Here is an 18,969-nt window from a genome sequence, read left to right as displayed (position 1 = left end):
CTCCATTTAATTTGTTTTCCCTTAAAAAGAAAAAGAGGTCTCTGATTGATAAATTAATTTTTCAATAAGAAGTATTCTTTCAGAGAGAAACCATTTGATAGAATTAACACTATTCTGTTTTATTTTAACTGCAAAGGTTTCTTATTTTCTAAATAACTACCTACTTTTAATTGGAAACAAAAGTAAAGCAAAGGTGCATGTGTATGTGTTTATGTGTGTATATCTTACACAAGACACATTTCCTGGTAACTGAAATACCTCAATGTGATTTATTATCATTGATATGCTCAAAATAGAGATTCTTATTAAAAATGATGCTGTTTCTCAAAACCATGTAATTTAACATTTTTCTAGCAAGGACATCACCCCATAGCACAGAAATTAAGGTACGTCCCTGACACATGGCAAATAAGGCTATATCTGCCTTCTGCTTTCCTTTCACACTAAGCTTTCTCTGTCCTATAGTTTCCCTAAGAACTAATGACTACAAATCTTGGTTCCTGAAGTTGATTCAGGTCATCATGGACACAACATACCTCTCTCCCCCATCCCTGTCCTGACCATGCACTATGGCAGAGGCAGATTGAAGCTGAAGCCAGCCACTGCTGGTCCCATTTCCCTTTGCAGAGGTTGGCAAGGTCGGAGACAGTGGTACAAGCCAGGCCAGTGAGAAGAAGGGGAGTCGACTGCAGGGCTTCTGAGAAAGGCTTCTATGCTGGGGAAGCTGCTGTCTCTTTTTCCTTTGGCCATTGTTCCACCTGGATGGGATGCCTGGAACTGCTGCGGCCAGGAGGATAAGCAGCTGGAGGGTAAAGCCAATACACCAAAGACAGCAGAGCAGAAAGAGGAAAGAGCCCCGTGTTGCTCGTGGGTTCTTGAGCCCCTGCAGTAAGCAATCTGCTATCACCCTTTCTGCAGGTTTTATTTGAGCTAATATGTTTCTTCACTTTTTAGGCCATGTTGAGTTGGATTCTCTGTTAGGAACAGCCAAGAACATCCTTGGTTTTTATGTGGTGCGTGGAAAAGGTAGTGTGTTTTGCCTGAAATATTAGGCAGGTTCGTTGGGGGCTAGGACACACCTCCCATGTTTCAAGGCCAAGTTCAAATTTTGCTGTCTCTGTGGAACTTCCTCTGTCACGGTGAAGCGGAATTAGTTGCTCCCTTCTCTAGGTTCAGTTCTTTTGCACCTATCACAATTCATATCTCTTTCCCAGTCGAGTGTGAAATATATAAAGTTTGAAAGAGCAGGAAACAATGCTGTTTTCTCAGTGCTTGGCATGCTGCCTGACCATTAAAGGATGCTCCATAGATGATTCTTAATTGTCTGGGTATCCTTAGCAGCTAGCATCCTGCTGGACACATGGAGATTAATAAATGTTTGTTAAATTAGGCAATATTATATCTTGCTAGTTCCTTCTGATGAAGGTGACATAGTTGTAAAATGTGTTGGGAGTAAGGAAAACCATTACAACAATGGAAATATTCTCATGCTAAAAGATTGGACCCTGACCTCCATTTAAACCACTCAGTTCTACTTAGTGAGTCATGTGTGCCACACTGTTGGCATCAAATGAGCAATTGAAAAAATAACTACTTTCAATATAAAATATTTAGTAAGTAAAATACGTCCCATTAGTCCAAGCGGTTAAAAGTTAACTGGCCGAATTAAATGTCACTAGTGTTTAGGAGTTGCTGGGGTTCAGATGGTCAAGTTCCAGATTCATCTCAACAAAATTCACCAATTTTTGTATATCAAGTCTGTGCCAGGCACTGTGACAGTGCTGGGAATAATCCTCTAGCAGTTAACAGATGAATGGAAGAGACAGATACATAAACAATTACATAATGTCCAAAACCAAACAAGTGTAAAAGGCTTGGGAATCCAACTGAGGGCTGATGGGAATAATGACTCTCACATTACTTAAGTATTTTCTATTATTTTGAAAAATTTTTTCTGCCTACAACTTCAGTCCCAAATATGCCTATGCAAAAATTCTGTGGCTACCAGGAAAAGCAAAATGAGAGGTGTTTAGAATTGTAAACTTAAAAGTATTTACCTTTCTTATAAATATTCTGTCATTTGTTTCTTTGCATTTCTAACCTTTCTTTCAAAGACAGTATTTGAACTGATCACCCACTTAGGTCTATTTCTTTAGAAAATTCAGTTCTTATAACTATTTTCATTTGTTGCCAAGGCTAAAGCAGGGAAGTCATATATATTTAAAGGGCAGAAAAATAAGCATAGTTCACTACACACAGTGTACTTTACTATCTACCATCAGTAGCTACAGCCTAAAAGGAATCACTCGTTCCTCTGAACTTCTTCTTTTCATTTTATCATTTACTTAAAAGCAGTTTCAGATTGCTAGCTCTGTTTATACTTTCTTGCTCAACCAAAGGGTGCAAGCCATGTCTTACTGGGTCTTTATATTCCCTATCAGCTGATAGTAGGGCAAATATTAGACCTTGGAGAAAAACAGGTTTTAACACATTGAAAGAATGCTGGGCTTTGAATTAGAACATCTGCCTTCATCTCCTGGCAATTTGCATGTGACCTTGGGCAGGTCATTAACCTCCCCTAAGCCCATAACTCCATCTGTAAAATAAAAGGGTAGCACCCACCTCTAGGGATCATTGAGAATACTAACAAGCTAATGTGAATAAAGCAAACCATTGCAAAATTACTAGATATAATGCTATCTTGATAAATACTTATGAATTGATTATTTCATTATGTCTGTTACGGGGATCAAAAAAGCCAAAAATATTATAAATTTCAGAAGTTATTTATATTTGAAATTAACAGAACAAGTTGCTTTGGTCTGTGAGAAGGTATTGCTAATTTCCTTCATGTTAAAATATAAATTCATTCAGTGTTAGTGAGCCTATTAAAGTCTGGTCATATTTTATAGTATCATATGATTATTGCTAATTTTTTTTTTTGAGAAAGGCCTTTATTTCTTTTTCTTTTGGTATCATTAATATACAATTACATGAGCAGCATTGTGGTTACTAGATTCCCCCCATTATCAAGTCCCCACCACATACCCCATTACGGTCACTGTCCATCATGATTATTGCTATTTTTAATAAAAGTTTCAGCTTAAAAACTACTTTTGCACAATATTACATTAGGAATTTAAAAATTGATGTATCAGAATTTTATAGAAACAACCACAGATTATGTCAGATATATATTGTGAAGCTTCAATTTGCATAAATAAACAATGTTACCATAATTAAGTAAATGTATCTCAGGAGATAATATCTTTGTATATGTAATTGGGATTTAATAATAGCAAACAGAAGTGTAAATATGAAGAACAAGAAATTTCACATATTCTTCAAAGGCTTCTGTAGGCATAAAAAGGGTAACTTTGAGACATTGTTTCTCTGGAATTAAATGTACAATAGATATAAGAATGTGTTCTATTTGCATAAGAATAAAAAGTTATTCTGAAAGGTCATCTTGCAAGATCAGCTTTTTGTGTGCGGAACAGGCAATGTTTTGAAAATCCACTGGGAGAAGCAAATTCATAAATATTCATAAGTGGAAGCATCATTATAGATAATAAAATATGAAACAGCATATGAGTTTGGGTGGTTTTTATTGTCACAATATATGGTTGATGTTTGGGTAAAACATCAAATATCTTAATATGAACTAGAGATATGCATATTTATTTATACAGATCATATTCTGGAAAACTTCATTCTCGAACTTTTCTGAAACTTGCAGAATCACAAGTTCTGAAGCTTACGTTGTCAAGCAAGTTTTTTTCTGTTTTTATTACACATTTTTAACCTGCAGGACCCTCACCATTTCTCACCTCGTTGTTGAACTGGTCTCTTTATAGACACCTGTTTCTTGTCTCAATCCTTGCAAACCTTCTTCATATTACTACTAGAAAGATCTTTCTAGAGTACTGGTATGGACATGCCACATCTGCTCAGAATATTACAAAGACTCCTCATTAGGACTTACATAAGAACCAAATTAAACTACTTTGTGGCATTCAATTTCCTTAATGACCTAACACATTACATTTTCAGCTTTGTAAATATTATTTTCCAGCAATATCAAGGTGTTTGTGAGTCCTATACATGGAAGCTCTCTCATTTCTTCACATCTTTGCACTTGCAGTTTCTATATTATGGTATTATAATGGCTATATCTCCTGGAATGCCTTTCTCAGACTTCTGTTGCTTGACAATTTCCTAATTATTCTCCATTATTCACTTGTCATCTTCATGAGCCTTTTCTGACTCACCAACTAGACTCACACAGGAAGGCAGGCACATCTTTATGCTTCAGTTTCATTTTGCATAGACATTCCTGATATTAAACGGCACATAGATTTGGAATCATTCACTTGTATACCTTCCCCACTAGTCTGTGAGTTCCTAGAGGACAAAGACCAAATATTCTCATCTCCCTATCCTTAATTACTATACAGTGCCTGGCACAAGGCAAGCTTATTCAGTGCATATTTGTTCAATAGAAAGATCTCCTATATAGTGTCTGTTGATTTGTAACTTCTCATTTCTCCCTCCTAATCAATGGCCATAAAGTTCAGTTAAACAAGATGAATGAGTTCTAGAGGCCTGCTGTACAACATTGTACCTACAGTCAACAATACCGTATCATACACTTAAAATTTTGTTAAGAGGGAAGATCTCATGTTAAGTGTTCTTACCGCCTTCCTCCTTACCGCTAACAGACACAAAATCAGGATACTTAAGTAGGTGGCCAAGTGACTGGCTAGTCTACCAATTAGAAACATTGATCAGTTCAGAGAAGAAAAGCAGTACGACTTGTAGAACTGGATGGTTCTCCCACCTCCAGCCCCCTGAACACTCATGCAGTATACATTAAGACCCAAAACAGGTATAATAAAATCCATCCAGTACCAGAATCCATATTTCTTGATAACATACTGTCTTTCAAAAGGTGAAACACTGGAACAATATATTTCTCAGATCCCTATCCCTTCTCTCCATTTCTCCCAGCAGCACATCCTTGAAACCTCTGGCTTCCAAACAGGTGTCTTCCATACTGGCTTATCCTAAAATTACTAGAACAACTGTAAAGCATGATGTTGATGTTTTCCCCTTCCTGCTCAAAAAATTTCAATGCCTCATCATTACAGAGGAAACAAAGAATAAACTCTTTAGCCCAGCGTTCAAGTCCCTCAACATTTGATTCTGATTTTGTAAAATTCTTATTTCCCTTTCATATAAGCCTCAGTCTGATCAAACTCAATCACTCGCTCTTCTTTGTGGGCATAACCTGAGCGATCTTGCCTCAATCTTTTGTTCCTGCTGTTCTTTCCCTCCTGCACCTCCACCCTGGATATCCACATCAAATATCATTCAAGGCCCAGCTTGCCAGAGAAGTCATCTCTCTCTTGGTTCTTCTTTCATATATTTCTATGTACTTTGCATCTCTTCCCTCTGGACTGTAAGCTTCCTAAGGGAAGGGACATGCCTGACACCTCTCTTTGCTACCATGGTAGTACCCTGACCCTAAATATTTGTTACCCTAACAAACCACTGGATATATAAGAATAATGCATCTTTTAAAAATATTTATTCTTTAAATCTACAAATGATGCTAAGCACATATGCAGTTTTTAACTAAGAAGAGGAAACACAATGACTATTAGAAGACTGCTTTTAAAAAATAATTTTCCATTTTTCAATAATGTTAGTTATATTACAGATGCAGAACTTCCTGAAAACTTCCCTTCCAATCTGTAGTCTAAAATACTGATTTTGTAAGTACTTAAACTTGCTTCAGTCAAAGAATGATAATACTTTAGGAAGAAAAGATCTTAAGGAGTCATTTCATCTCAGCCCTCCCCTCCCATCCCATATACAAGATATCTCAGAAAAATAAATCTTCTTATTTTAAGGATCTTCTAAGATAAATTGCACACATTCCTGGTAATTCATTCTGATGTCTCTTGACCCTCTCTGGCACATTATACCTCCACAATAATTTAAACTCAGTTACTCATGCTATTATTTCATTTTGTCTCTTAAGAGGCAATGTAGCATAATGGTTAAGATACATAGCTTCTGAAGTCAGACTTCCTGTCTGTCTCTGGGAAAGTTATTTAACAACTCTCTGTCCCAGTTTCCTTGTCTATAAAGTTTGAATAACTAGGATTATTTTTAATAATAATAATTATGATTGAAAATAGGATTTTTGCAAGGATTTGATAATATATGTAAAGTATTTACTACACTGTCAGAAACCTAGTAAATGATAAATAAATGTTACTATTATTTCTTCTTATTTTGCTTTGAACAGAGATGGATAATAGTTTGATACATAGTCATTCATACTTGAGAGTTTTGAATAAATGAATCTTTTTCTGACTGATAATCCAGCTCTTTTGCAGATTATGATCTATTTTTTTTGTCACCCTAATTTTCCAGTCTTTTAAAAAGTCCTTTTGCCCTTCATCTTAATGCAGGAAAAATAGCATTTTTGGTATTCTACTAATACAAGAATCTTTGAACCAACCTCTAAAAAATTTCATCTATTTAACATATCTTTTACGAGCTTTCTCCATGCTAGTCACAATGTACATACAACTGTGTAGAAGATAGACAAAAAGCCTGCCTTCATGGGGTGTATAAATTCTTACCTGCAGGAACAAACTCTTTTTACCATTAACCAAATCACTTACCACTCTTTCGAATTCTTTCTTCCAATAGATCAGCATGTCCAGCTGGAAGTTTCTTATTGAAGATCTCAGCTGAACGGAGGAACATAGCTTCAACTGCAGACCCTTTCAGCAAAGCAATCTGATCTTCGTGGTCCAAAGTCTGAAATCCTGGATGAAGATGATATTCACATTATCAAGGAGTTGTGAATACTGTATAGCATTTCATCATCACCATCATAACCAAACATTTCCATAAACTGATTTTGCAGTTATTTTAATAAGCACATATTGTTCCCTCCCAAATATAAACTGACTCTCATCTTCACTGAGTAGGATTTGTTGAACAGATTGGGCAAAAGAAGATGCAAATCCACACCAAAAATATACATTATGGCAGAGCAGGCTGATTCAGAAAAAGCAACCCTCAGAAATTAGAGGCAGGTAGATTCTTTCTGATCCATTATTTTAGTCACATCTGGTACCATAGTATCAACTGCAGAACAGAAGCATCCACAAGCCAGAAAAATCTTTACATGGATCTATGCATTTAAGGGAATATTTGGCTGACTCATGAATCTTTCACCAATCTGGAGAATGGGTGGCATTTCCCCCCAAAAGCAATCAACATCATATTGAGCTATCTGCCTTGAGCTCAGTATTATACCATGTAGAGTGGGGAAAGTCAGAGAAATGTGCGAAGGAATTGGCAACCTGAAGGACTGTAACAATGCCTAACACATCCAAAGTCCTTAGCCAGGCTTATATGCCCTCGTTCCCAGCAGTCTCTCTGACACTGCTCCTTTGTCTTCCTTCCTCTTACTCACTGTGCTCCAGCCACACTGACCCCTGGCCCTGCTATGAACATACAAGTCTGCTTTTGCCTCAGGGGTGAGTGTGCTTCCCCAGCTACCCCCATGCTTCAGATGTAGATCTTTGCTTCAGGGTGACTCTACTAAAATGGATATTCCCCCAGCACTTACTATAACCTACCTGCTTTATTTTTATCCACAGAATTTACATTACATGTCATAATAAATTTATTTGCATATTTGTTAACTGTCTGACATCTCTAATAGAGTATAAACTTCTTGGGGGCAGTGAATACCTGTTTTGTTCACTTTCTTGTATCCCTAGTATCTGGCACATAATTGATATCCAAGAATTACTTGTGGAATAATTGAATAAGTGAGTAAACACAAGATCACATGTATATATACACACACACACATATATATGTACACACACAGCATATATAAAGATAAACTGATGTTATCAGGGTCTAAAAGACACTTAGAAAACTATTAAATAGCAATAAGAGTTTAGAGAAGAGAGTAATGCAAAGGTTTAAGAATCACTATCTTAGAAAATCTGTGAGCTTCTTTGAGGGTTGTAGCCTGCTGGGTCTCCAGGACCCTGGACAGTGCCTGGCACAGGTTATCCTGAAAGAATTGCAGACTGGAACGACTCAGCTCGGTCTTTAACAAGCTGTTTATATAATTGTTTATATAATTACTGTTGAACTATTTTCTTTCTCAAGGGTTTTTGCTTTTTATTTCCTTGTGCATTTTTTAAGTTTTCCCACCTGCTTTACTCATTAAACACACATTCATATTTTTTCCCTCACTCAGGAACTACTCTAGGCACTGGGATGAAGACATGTGTAAAATATTGCTGTTGCTTTCAGATAAGCTTCCTTCTATAAGTACGATTTTTTTTGTCTTCAATTATTTTATGGTTCAAGACCAACTGACCACTTGAACTGAATAAAATCTTTCCCCATGAACAACCAAAAACATCATATTTCTCCCTTTCCCAATTCCTCCTCCCACATTTTCACTTTTGTATAGTCTTGGTTTTGATCAAGATTGCCTTCAGCTTAATTAGCATGTAACAAATTAGGTTCCTCTTTCATTGCTAATAAAGAAATGAGAGAATATTAATGTTTCAGTGATAGCAGGAACTTTCTCCCCATATTTTATGAGTTTTATGTAGGTTTATGTCTACTCATGACACTTTAATAAAATAATAGCATAATTCTGGCAAAAGAAAGCAACCTAATTAAATCCTACATCAGATGTTACCTTCTGTATTTTAATATTATCATGCTATATTGCTATTCAAGGGAGTTATACTCTTTAAGCCTATTTGCTAGATAGCACTGGTAATGTGGTCAAAGAACTGGGGGGCTGAGAGAGAAGAATCTTGCATTCTATTTTCTGTACTGGCACCATCCAAATGACTATGGTAAGTCCCTCTCTCTCATTCCACAGATACAATTTTTCATCAAGCCCTATCAATTTTTTAATCTCTCTTTATTTTGTTTCCTCTTCCTTCTCCCACTGCTCTTGCTTTATTTCAAGCCCTCTGACTTGACTGGTGCTGTAGCATACCATCTATCCCTCCCTGCCTCCAGTCCTTCCCCATTCAAATCCACCTATACACACCTGACAAAGACATAGCCCTATCACATAAATTTCATCACTTTACCCCTAAGCAAAACAAAACAAAACAAAGCCACCAAAAAATTCTGTACCATCCAGGATACAGGATTACATTCCTTTGTTAGGCCCGTATCAGTCTGGTACCAAGTTACCTTATGTCTAACCAACAAGCCCACCATAGTGTGCTACAGCCACACTGAATCTTCTCTCCCATCTCTAATAAACCTATTCCTGTTCCTGCCTCATTGCATTTTCACAAGAGATCTCTCAACCTGGAATGCCCCTTTTCTTCCACACCACCTAGAAAATTCCTTTTCCTTTTTAGACCCAATTCAAATGTGATTCTCTCTGAAGCCTATCTTTCTCAGATATAAGTAGCAACCACTTCCTCTCTTTTCAAACAGCACTTTGTGTGTGTGTGTGTGTGTGTGTGTGTGTGTGTGTGGATTATTATAGTCTTTAATCACTGCCCTTCAAGGTAATATCTATGTACTTGGTATAGAGTAGGTATGGAAGAATGACAACTTTGCAAAGTCTTAATTTCTTAATCTATCAATTTGGAAGAATTATAAATTACTTTAAAATATTCTATCTGGTTCTAACATTTCATATCTATAATGGTTAGACACATTAATCTAACTCAGATGGAAGATGATTTCCATCTTAGAATGAATATAACTGCCTCTCTCAATGTCACAAGAATATTGCACAGTATCACAGAAAAGGAACTACATGTAAAAATACCTGGAAGCTTTTTTGTGAATTCTACAAGAATCTGTACATGACTGGTAGCCATTTCTGTTAAAATGAGAAAATTTTCTTCTGCATTGAATTCTTCTTTTAACTAAATTTTAAGAAAAAAAGCAAATGATTAATAAGCACATAAAAGGATAAGTCAATATAAAATCATTTGACTAAAGGGTTTTATTTAGATAGTATGATTTAAGACCCAGCTTATATTTTTTAGCTCTGTGGAGAGCAATTTATTATTACCAAGATAGATATGAGACTTCTTATTCTTTAATTGTTTAATGCTGCTAAAAGTTTAAATGTATAACTTAAATTCTCAACTGTGATCATTTCAAAGTAACATATTCATATAGAAACTCCACCTCCAAGCTAGTAAAAGCTCCAGAAGATATTCACTTTGAACTCATGTATTTTCAGATATTGTACGTACAATTTTATTTGTTATTTCCTGAGGCATCCTCTGTCTGCTATATGAATCCATAATATAATGTAGAAGATTCTGTTGATCTGGGGTGAGTTCAGTTTTCTCCTACACTGGCAAAAAAATAAAAGGTGTCGGGGAGGGTGGTTACAAGGCATTTTTCCTATATGCATTCATCTAGAGTAAACTACTACCAGAAATTGTTGAAAAAATCCCTCAGTGTAACAGGAACTATGCACTCTGATATATTGTGCAATCACTTTCTCCAGGCAAGCTGTATCACATTTCACTGAATTTGTCCGAAGTTGTTCATTTTCCTATCTGTAAAATAGGGATAACAAAATATTCCTTTTCATGTTTTTCTTTAGAATAAATTTCAGTCTGGATATGAAGCCTATCAAGCCCATTGATAGAGAAGTTCAGTAAAACTTCAAGGTTTAGTTATAACTAAGGAAAAATTTCCAGTATATAAAATAAAGAATCTGTGCAAGGCTACTCACATAAGCAAGCTGATAAACTGGCTCATGGACTAAACCCATCTGGCTTTGCAAATCTACTGGGACACAACCACACTCATATGTTTATGTATTATCTAGGCTCCTTCTGCGCTAAGACGGCAAAGTTGAGTAGTTATCATAGAGACCATGTGGCCAAAGTCTAAAATATCTGGCCCTTCATGGAAAAGAGTTTGCTGACCCCTGAGATAGAAAGTCATCAGTTTGGATATTTTGGACTCCAAACATCTCTTTCCCTCTTACTGGCATCTTGTGGAGAGTGTTATTAATTGTGTCAACTCTTTGCTTTCTTATACCAAAGTGTTATTGATGACACACTATGGCAAAAGAACACTTTTACACATTTTTTTTCCTGAAATGAATGCAGAATAATATATTTGAATAATTAAATGTGGATGAAATTTTCCTTGTCAGCAGCATAATAAATATTGAGAAGGGTGTGTCTTGAACAATCATGGATTACTGGTTTTTCAGCTAATGGCAGATTAAAATTCCTCCAAATGCTCTGGGCATTATCACAATGCATTTAGCTCATCATCCAAGATGTTTGTCCTCTATTTTGTCTCAAGTTGCTCAAAGGATTTCTTGGGTAATTTGTGACCTTAGTGGACGGGGCTTTTCTCTATTGGTCCACAGAAGTGCATCCACCTTCTCAAGGACCAATCCACAAGCCTCTGTTGAGTTTACATCTTTCCCAGTTCAAGCTTCTCTTCCCAGAGACAGGGAAAAAAATGGTCATCAACACTCAATTTGAAAAATCCACTTGATGCACAGAACCATTTCTACTGGCAACCTCTCAGTAGTAGGAGTAAAATGAAGCCAGGGAGACAGACATCTTTCACTTTTTTTACTTTACATTCTATTATTTCAGTTTTTACATCAAAGCATGTAATATTCTCTTGATCAAAAAGAAAAGAAGAAACCGACTTAAGCACAGTTAAGTGCAACTCAGCTTACGGCGTGGCTGTAATTTTTAGGCCTCCCAGCCAGGTCACTACACGCCGAGCAGCCCAGCAGCTGCTGGTGTTAGCAGGCACTATTGCGTGTTATTACCCTGCCACACTTGGTTGTCGAGGTCACTTGACGCAAGTCACGTCCTTCGCTGTCCTCATTCATGGTCTGCTCCGCATGCTGCTTCACGTTTTTTCTCAGTCGTTTAGATTTACATTGAATTTCAGTTAACAAGCCTGAAAAAATAAATATATAGAGACTTCACTAACCATAGGAAGGCCTGTGGGATGGGTGGGTCATGAGGCAGCAGATTCATAGCTGGCTCAGAGGATCTCCTATGCTATTTGGTGCAGAACTCATTCAAGCCTGTGTGAAGTTTTAGAACTTGGCCTTGAACAAGAAATTTACCCTCTGTGAGTCTCAGCTTCTTCATTTGTAAAATGGGAATAATGTCTACCTCACAGAGTTTTGTGTAGATTAAATATATTCAGGTCATTTGTAAAAAGAGCTTTATATGAAAAATTTGTAAGTCCAAAGCATTGTGTAAATGCAAGGTATCTGGTCTACAAAAAGGTGAATGACATTTTCCCTATTCCTGGTCTGGGGGACCTCGAAAGCTAATGTTTCAAAACATAGTGTTAATACTTTTTCTCATCCATGTTTACATAACTGTGTCATACAAGGTACATTCAATTCCACATTCAATGCATAAGTAAACATGTGTTGAGTAAAACAAATGTCAACATCTTTTAGGGAAATTTTTAAAATTCTGTTCATTTTCAAAGCTGTATAAATTATTAAGAACATAGTTAAAGATGAAAATGACTCAAGGGAACTATGAAATGTTCTTCTGAACAATTATACAAAATCATCATAATTTATACTTGAACAGAGCTATTAAAAATAATACAGAACAGTCTTGCATATGCTCATTTAACTGCCTTATTTTCTTACTGTTAATGAAACTAACTTCCAGGAATTCCTTGTCCAGGGAATTTATTTTACAGGACCACATAAAAGCTCTGCATCTGTTACCAGACTAGCTTGCATTCATAAATAATATTACAGGTGAAGTCATGAAAAATGTCTTCTGGGCTTCCTTTGGAACAAGTTCATTTCTAAGTGATGAGCAATATGAGCCACCCAGGATCAAAGTGTTTCCATTACAAGATTAGATTCCAGCAGCAGTCCCTATTGCTGTCTCTTGTTTCATATATGCTAAGAGGAGATAGTGATCAGCCACAATAAAACTTTCATCCACCCAGAGCTGGATTATTTACACAGACCTATTTTTTTTCCCTCCTACACACATTATTTTTCTGGGTCCATCCCAGCTGCCAGTACAGTTTGGGAACAATAGAACTAGAGTCACCTTCCAAAGGCTTTTTATTTCAGGTGGCATTCCTTCCCTGAATGTTATCATCCCCTTGGTGACATTTGTTTGTCTTTTTGTGTTTTGAGGAGGAACAGGATATATCTCAGAATCTGAGCAGTCCGTAGGATTTGCAGAATGAAAAATTAATATGTTATATACTAACATGCATTTCAGATTTTGATGAAGATTATGGTTCCTCACAAAGCCAGCAGTTAATACAGTGTCTTTTTATCAGATCAAAGGGCCAAATTATATTAAAACTCAGAGTAGTTAATTTCCTGTGTAAACCTATACAAATTGGTTCAAAGCTGCGTTAAGAGATGAAGGGTTCTTACTAAAATGACTTGGTTTAAAACTCTCTTCCAACAATTCAAAGGCAATTATAACTTATGAAACATTCTTAATTTTTCTCACAACTGTGAATTCTTATGTTAAGTGAACACATAGGAAAGATTAAGTCAAATTCGGAGTGAACTTTTTGGCTGTTGTCTTTCTTTGTGGCCTATTAAAACATGTTATTTTAACTGCAGGTTAATGCCACTTCACTCCAGGTATAATTCATTGCAACAACGAATAACAAAAAATAGCCATTTCTTTCAAGTAAATAAAATGCTCTTTAGCTGGCAGTTTGAATCATTTCAGTGGTTCATTACTCTTTTCAAGAACTGAGATGGCTTAGTAAAATCATCCCTTCTTTAATACGTGAAATACCATTCTAAGCATATGAGTTACCTGACATCTGCCTCCTTAAGGGATTTTTAATGGAATTTAATTGCTTGATGTGAATACCTGTATACATACATTCAGCCAACATTCCCATCTCTTTGCATTTTCTTAGTCGACACTCTTGGCACTTTCTTCGCATGTACATGTCCATCACACAGTTGCCCCCATTTTTACACTTGTACACAGCATTTTTGGTAATGCTTCTCCTGAAGAAACCTACAGAAGAAACACAGAAAGGAGAGAAAAAGCTCCTAACAAGTTCCACTCAGAAAACACATGGGGATTGAGTGATGCCAGAACATTTTCTCATGAAGCCCTGGAGAGACCACAGGCAATCCTCAAGCATACTGGGGACAAAGATGTGGCATTGCATCATCCAGAAGCCTGCTGGTTTTAATTTATTTCTCAAAAATAAAGACACGTTTGAATTACAGCCTCTCTTAGGAAAAATCTTAGTTTGTTTTTTTAGATAGGTACTTTCATTATATCTCTATTGAGAGAAAATTATCTTATAGTGAGCTCCAGGTCCTGGAGGCACAAAGGTGAATAAGTCATCCCTGTTCTCTTGGCATTTGCAGGCTGGGTGAGAGTAAAGCCGTGCAAACAGCCAAGCAAGGTGTTGCTGGGCCGGGCTGCGGCAGAGCAGGCAGGGAGAATGGCGGCTCTGGATCGAGAGGTCAGACTCAAACATAAGTATTGAGTTTAGTCTTGCTGTTCACCAGGCAGACAAGGAAAGGTCACATTCAAGGTTTCAATTCAGTACTTAATATGCCCAGCCTGGTGTAGTAATAAAAAAATGCCACCCTTGATTTAAAAGCAAACATCACCCCTGAGAAGGCAGAGTTTAGCTGCAGTGAAGCTGCCTAGAGCTGGGATGGGGATGGGCTGGCTTCCTTTCTGCTTCTCCTTGCCCCACTTTCCACTCCTACTTTCTCCTTCCTCCACCGGGTTAGCCACCATTTCTGACACTTCCAGAGCGGAGGAGGAGTGGTGAGTAAGGAGAGGATCATGGGAGCCAGGGAAGGAAGTGAGAAGAAAGCGCTCACTCGCCTCTGCTGTTAGAAGCTGGCTTGTGCCCAGAGAGTTTCTGATATTGACTCTTTCTCCCTTGGGTTGGGTTATTTAGAAAAGTGCTCCCATCACTGGGATACTTTCCTCTGCAGTTTCTTGACCAGAGCAAATACATCTCTTTTCTAGCTCATGGCTTGTATCTCCTTTTTCTGCACCTAGGAATTTGGCATTTCACCTCCATCCTCTTTATTCTGAGGTCCCTCTGTGTGATCCCCCTTGGCATGGACTTAAGATAACCCGATGGCTGCTTTCTCTGGTCCAGCAAACTCTGGGGGACAGAGAATTTTCTGTCTTTTATCCATAAGCCATCAGCCACCCTACTGCTTGCCCTTTCAACTTCTCAGGGGAAGCTCAGATGCGTCTCCCATGTCCGTCGGCTGTAGGAGACACATGTCATCTCCTCAGGTGATCCTGTTGAAGACCCTTTCCCTGGGCCTGGGACAGCCTGGCCTTCTTGGTGTACAGAGTATACCTGAGGAAGGGGGATTCCTTTTCCTAATTCTCACAAAAGTATGTATTTTCCAGTGCTAGCCTCCAGGGGCAAATAGCTGTGTCCCACACCCTCTCCTTTGCAATGGGGATATGGGATTCAGAGCACACTAGTCCCATGCCCCCAAATCTTTAGGGAACTATTCTATTGCTTCCAACTCCTGCCCACTTCATGCCCTCAAAGTAGTTGAGATATTTAACTAGTTGTTGACTACCCACTACAAGATGGGCTTACTTTGTAACATAGCATCTAGTGCTTCACACCTTGAGACAGCAAGATCCTTCCTATTTTAACAGCCTGTTGGAATAATAGCTAACATTCATTAATACTCACTAGCTGTTGTTCTAACTACTTTACTTGCATATAGTTATTTAATCTTCATATCAATTTTATGACGAAGATGATATTATACATCTCTGTATTTCAGACGAGTAAAAAAGGCTGCAGGGGATTAAGAACCTTAGCCACGATGACATGGTTAATGAATAGATTAGGAGGATTCAGACCCAGGCAGTCATGCACCAAAGCCCACACTCTTAACCACCATACTATGATTGCCTCCCTTGGGTCACAAGGGCATAGAACAACCTAATATTAAGTACCAACTATCTGGAAGCTACATTCTCTGACCTGGGAGACACCCAGATGAATAAGACATTCCATGTCCTCAGAGCTCCCAACTTAGCAGAAAGCTGAAGAAGTAAATTCACAGCACAATACCAGAGTGATAGGTCTGCTGATTAAGTAATAAATTATTGGAATGTAAATGAAAAAGATCAATTCAGGGTCACACTATCCCTTGGGAAGGTTGTGCCACATTTAAGGTTGGGCAGCAATTCCACCACAGACATGGGCATTTACACATTAGTTATGACAATTTTTCCAGCAGAAGGCCATAAAAAATTGTTCTAGTAAAGTAGGTACAACATGATGATTTCCCAGAAGCTAGAAGCCAAGTATCTTCAGGAAAAGGAATTCTGTAGACTGGGAATGCCTTAATAAATTCTGAATAGGAGGAATAAGGAAAGAACTCATGAAGGAAGTGGAATTTGAGCTGGGCTTTGGAGAATAAGTATAATTTTGAAATATGGATGGGAAAGACATGCTGGGAACGATCAAAGGCAGGGAGTTATGGAAACCCCAAGGAAGGGTGGATAAGCCATCCTGATGCGATGGTGGAGTTGAGAGAATTAGCGGGAGATGGGTAAAGGGCATGTAATGGAAGAGTATATAGTTAAATACTCTGAACACCAAGCAAAGGAGCTGGTCTTTGCTGTGTAGAAAGTACCAACTATTTAAGGTTTTGGTTGGAGCGGGGATGACCTAACCCACACTGGGGAGAATCCTTGGTGCAGGATGAGGAAAGGAACCTGGAAACTGGGGGCAGGAGGCTCTTACCAGCGTGGAAGTGATCAATGCCTGAACTACATGGAGGATGGTTTGAAGAGGATAGAGGAAACTGAGACACTGAGAATGTGGTATCTAACTCAATATGAAAACAGAGGCTGAAGGAAAAATTAGAGCTGGCAAGGTTAAAAAAGAATTTGTCAGCTGATATAACTTTTAGTAGGAAAGTTCTTACCATTTTTCCAAATGTCAAATCCAACCGCACGAAGTCTAAAAAAAGACTGTGTTTTAGATCACTGTTGATACCGGGAGTGCAAATACCAAAGCATCCATTTTAAAGGGACTATAGGCAAAAAGGAATTTTTTTCCTGATATCAAATCATTGAGCTCAATGACCATGTTAGCCTACTAGCCAATTTTCCCACTAATCTTCAGCCCCTGCCACGGAACATTCCGTATAAAACTATCATAGATACGGATAGCTCAATAGTTAACAGAAATAAAACTCTTTATTCCAAGATGAGTCAAAGGAACGGGACTAGGACAATTCTGCAGGTTTTTTTAAACTCTGGTACTAACCGAGAAAAAAATCATTATCATCTCAATAGCTGAATTAATTAGCTTTCATACTGAGGTGGAAACACAATATTATCATCATATCACTTAAATATGGGTCCATACACTGTATTCATACTTATGCAAATCTGTTCACACACATACCTCTGCCTCTATCTTGTGCATATTCAACAATGCCCAAAAAAGTCATTTGAAAATGAATGGGAAGGAAATTCACTGAGGAACAGAAGCTCCCTGGTAATAAAAGGTGAGTGGACAAGGCTGTCATTGCCATCTGAAGAATATGTTGCACTAGGGGATTTCCTGGGTGGCAGAGAATAGCTGTAAGATGGGAAAATGGATCTCTCGAACATGCAGAATATTGCACAGCCCACCTTTCTGCTTCTTGATACAAAAATAGATTTTTATACAGATAGATCCTGCTTCTTTATACAGACAGAGCCCACATACCAGACCCTACTCCCAACTCATGCACACACACGTGTGCACACACACTCATACACACACAAGTATGCATGCACATGCCAGACTCCAGTGACTGACAGTAGGCCACCAGTTACTTTGAAATCAATAAAAATGTTGGTTATTTAAAACTTTAAGTATCTCCATGCTTTTTAAACAGCAACAAACACACAGAGCTGAGCAACTAGTGATCTTCACATCCAATATAGCCTAAACAGAGTGATCCTTTAGGTCTGTCTCAGCACACTGCAGTATAAAAAGGACTTCCTCACCTACTTAATACAGAACTTATTTTGTATCAGGCACTGTCCTAAACACTTTGCATATGGCAGTTCATTTAATATTCATAATAGTCCTACAAAGTAGATTCTATTATTGTCTGCCTCTTACAGGTAAGGAGACAGTTACAGAGACAAAATAATTTGCTCAAAGTCCTGTGGATAGTAAGTGGTACAGCTCAGATTTGAATGCTGACAGGCTCAGTTCCAAACTCTGCTCCTAACTACACTATGCTGTCCTACTAGTGAGGAGTTTATATTCCTAAAAATTGCATTAATCTCTCCAAATACCACAGTACATGAGAAGAGCTCCACACTTTCTTCTCTATCTCTGAAACCCCCAGAAACATCTGACGCTCCCTCCCCATTCCAACTGTCTTTCCTACCTCTGTCTTTTCTGTTAGGAAGCCGCAAACCAGAGAAGGGCTGCCAATACTAAAAAGTATAAACTTTGGTCTTCATCACACAATTGCTTAGACTTTAGGATATCAGCCCTTCCCCTTGAGCTGCTTGCTGAAATTTTTTGAACTTGGTAATAGATTTCCTGGCAAGAGCAGATTCAGACTATTGTTTTTGACAAAGTAAACCCTCAAACTTTTGCAATGCAATTGATGAAAATTATTGTTGACAGTCTAGTTCCTGTTAATTGCTGATTTTAAGTATTTTTTTTTACCCTTTAACCTCTTGGACAACTAAAAACAAAACAAAACAAAACTCTACATGACTTTTCCAACAGTTACTTTTACCAACTACAACCTGTATTGATTTTTTTCTTAAATAAATTTAAAACAAAACAAAACAAAACTCTACATGACTTTTCCAACAGTGACTTTTACCAACTACAATCTCTATTGATTTTTTTCTTAAATAAATTTAAAAAGGACTGACT

The 18,969-nt window shown here is 37.6% G+C and overlaps 1 protein-coding gene across 7 annotated transcripts in view; it reads right to left on the bottom strand.

The window, feature by feature from the left end:
• Positions 1-18,969, bottom strand: part of NR1H4 (nuclear receptor subfamily 1 group H member 4) — a 60,783-nt gene that overhangs the window by 5,055 nt on the left and 36,759 nt on the right. For 5 of the 7 annotated variants that reach the window (XM_037023105.2, XM_017668509.3, XM_037023106.2 and 2 more), the window contains 5 exons: positions 13,920-14,072; positions 11,858-11,991; positions 10,299-10,397; positions 9,863-9,962; positions 6,699-6,845 (listed from right to left, as the gene is read on the bottom strand). In XM_037023105.2, coding sequence (XP_036879000.2) covers positions 6,699-6,845; positions 9,863-9,962; positions 10,299-10,397; positions 11,858-11,991; positions 13,920-14,072 — 633 coding nt within the window. The remainder of the gene's footprint in view (positions 1-6,698; positions 6,846-9,862; positions 9,963-10,298; positions 10,398-11,857; positions 11,992-13,919; positions 14,073-18,969) is intronic. The other 2 variants (XM_017668510.3, XM_037023104.2) reach the window with 1 other exon arrangement.

Source organism: Manis javanica, chromosome 10 (assembly GCF_040802235.1).
Source record: "Manis javanica isolate MJ-LG chromosome 10, MJ_LKY, whole genome shotgun sequence".
NCBI lineage: Eukaryota > Metazoa > Chordata > Mammalia > Pholidota > Manidae > Manis > Manis javanica.
This window is presented reverse-complemented; position numbering and strand designations above follow the sequence as displayed.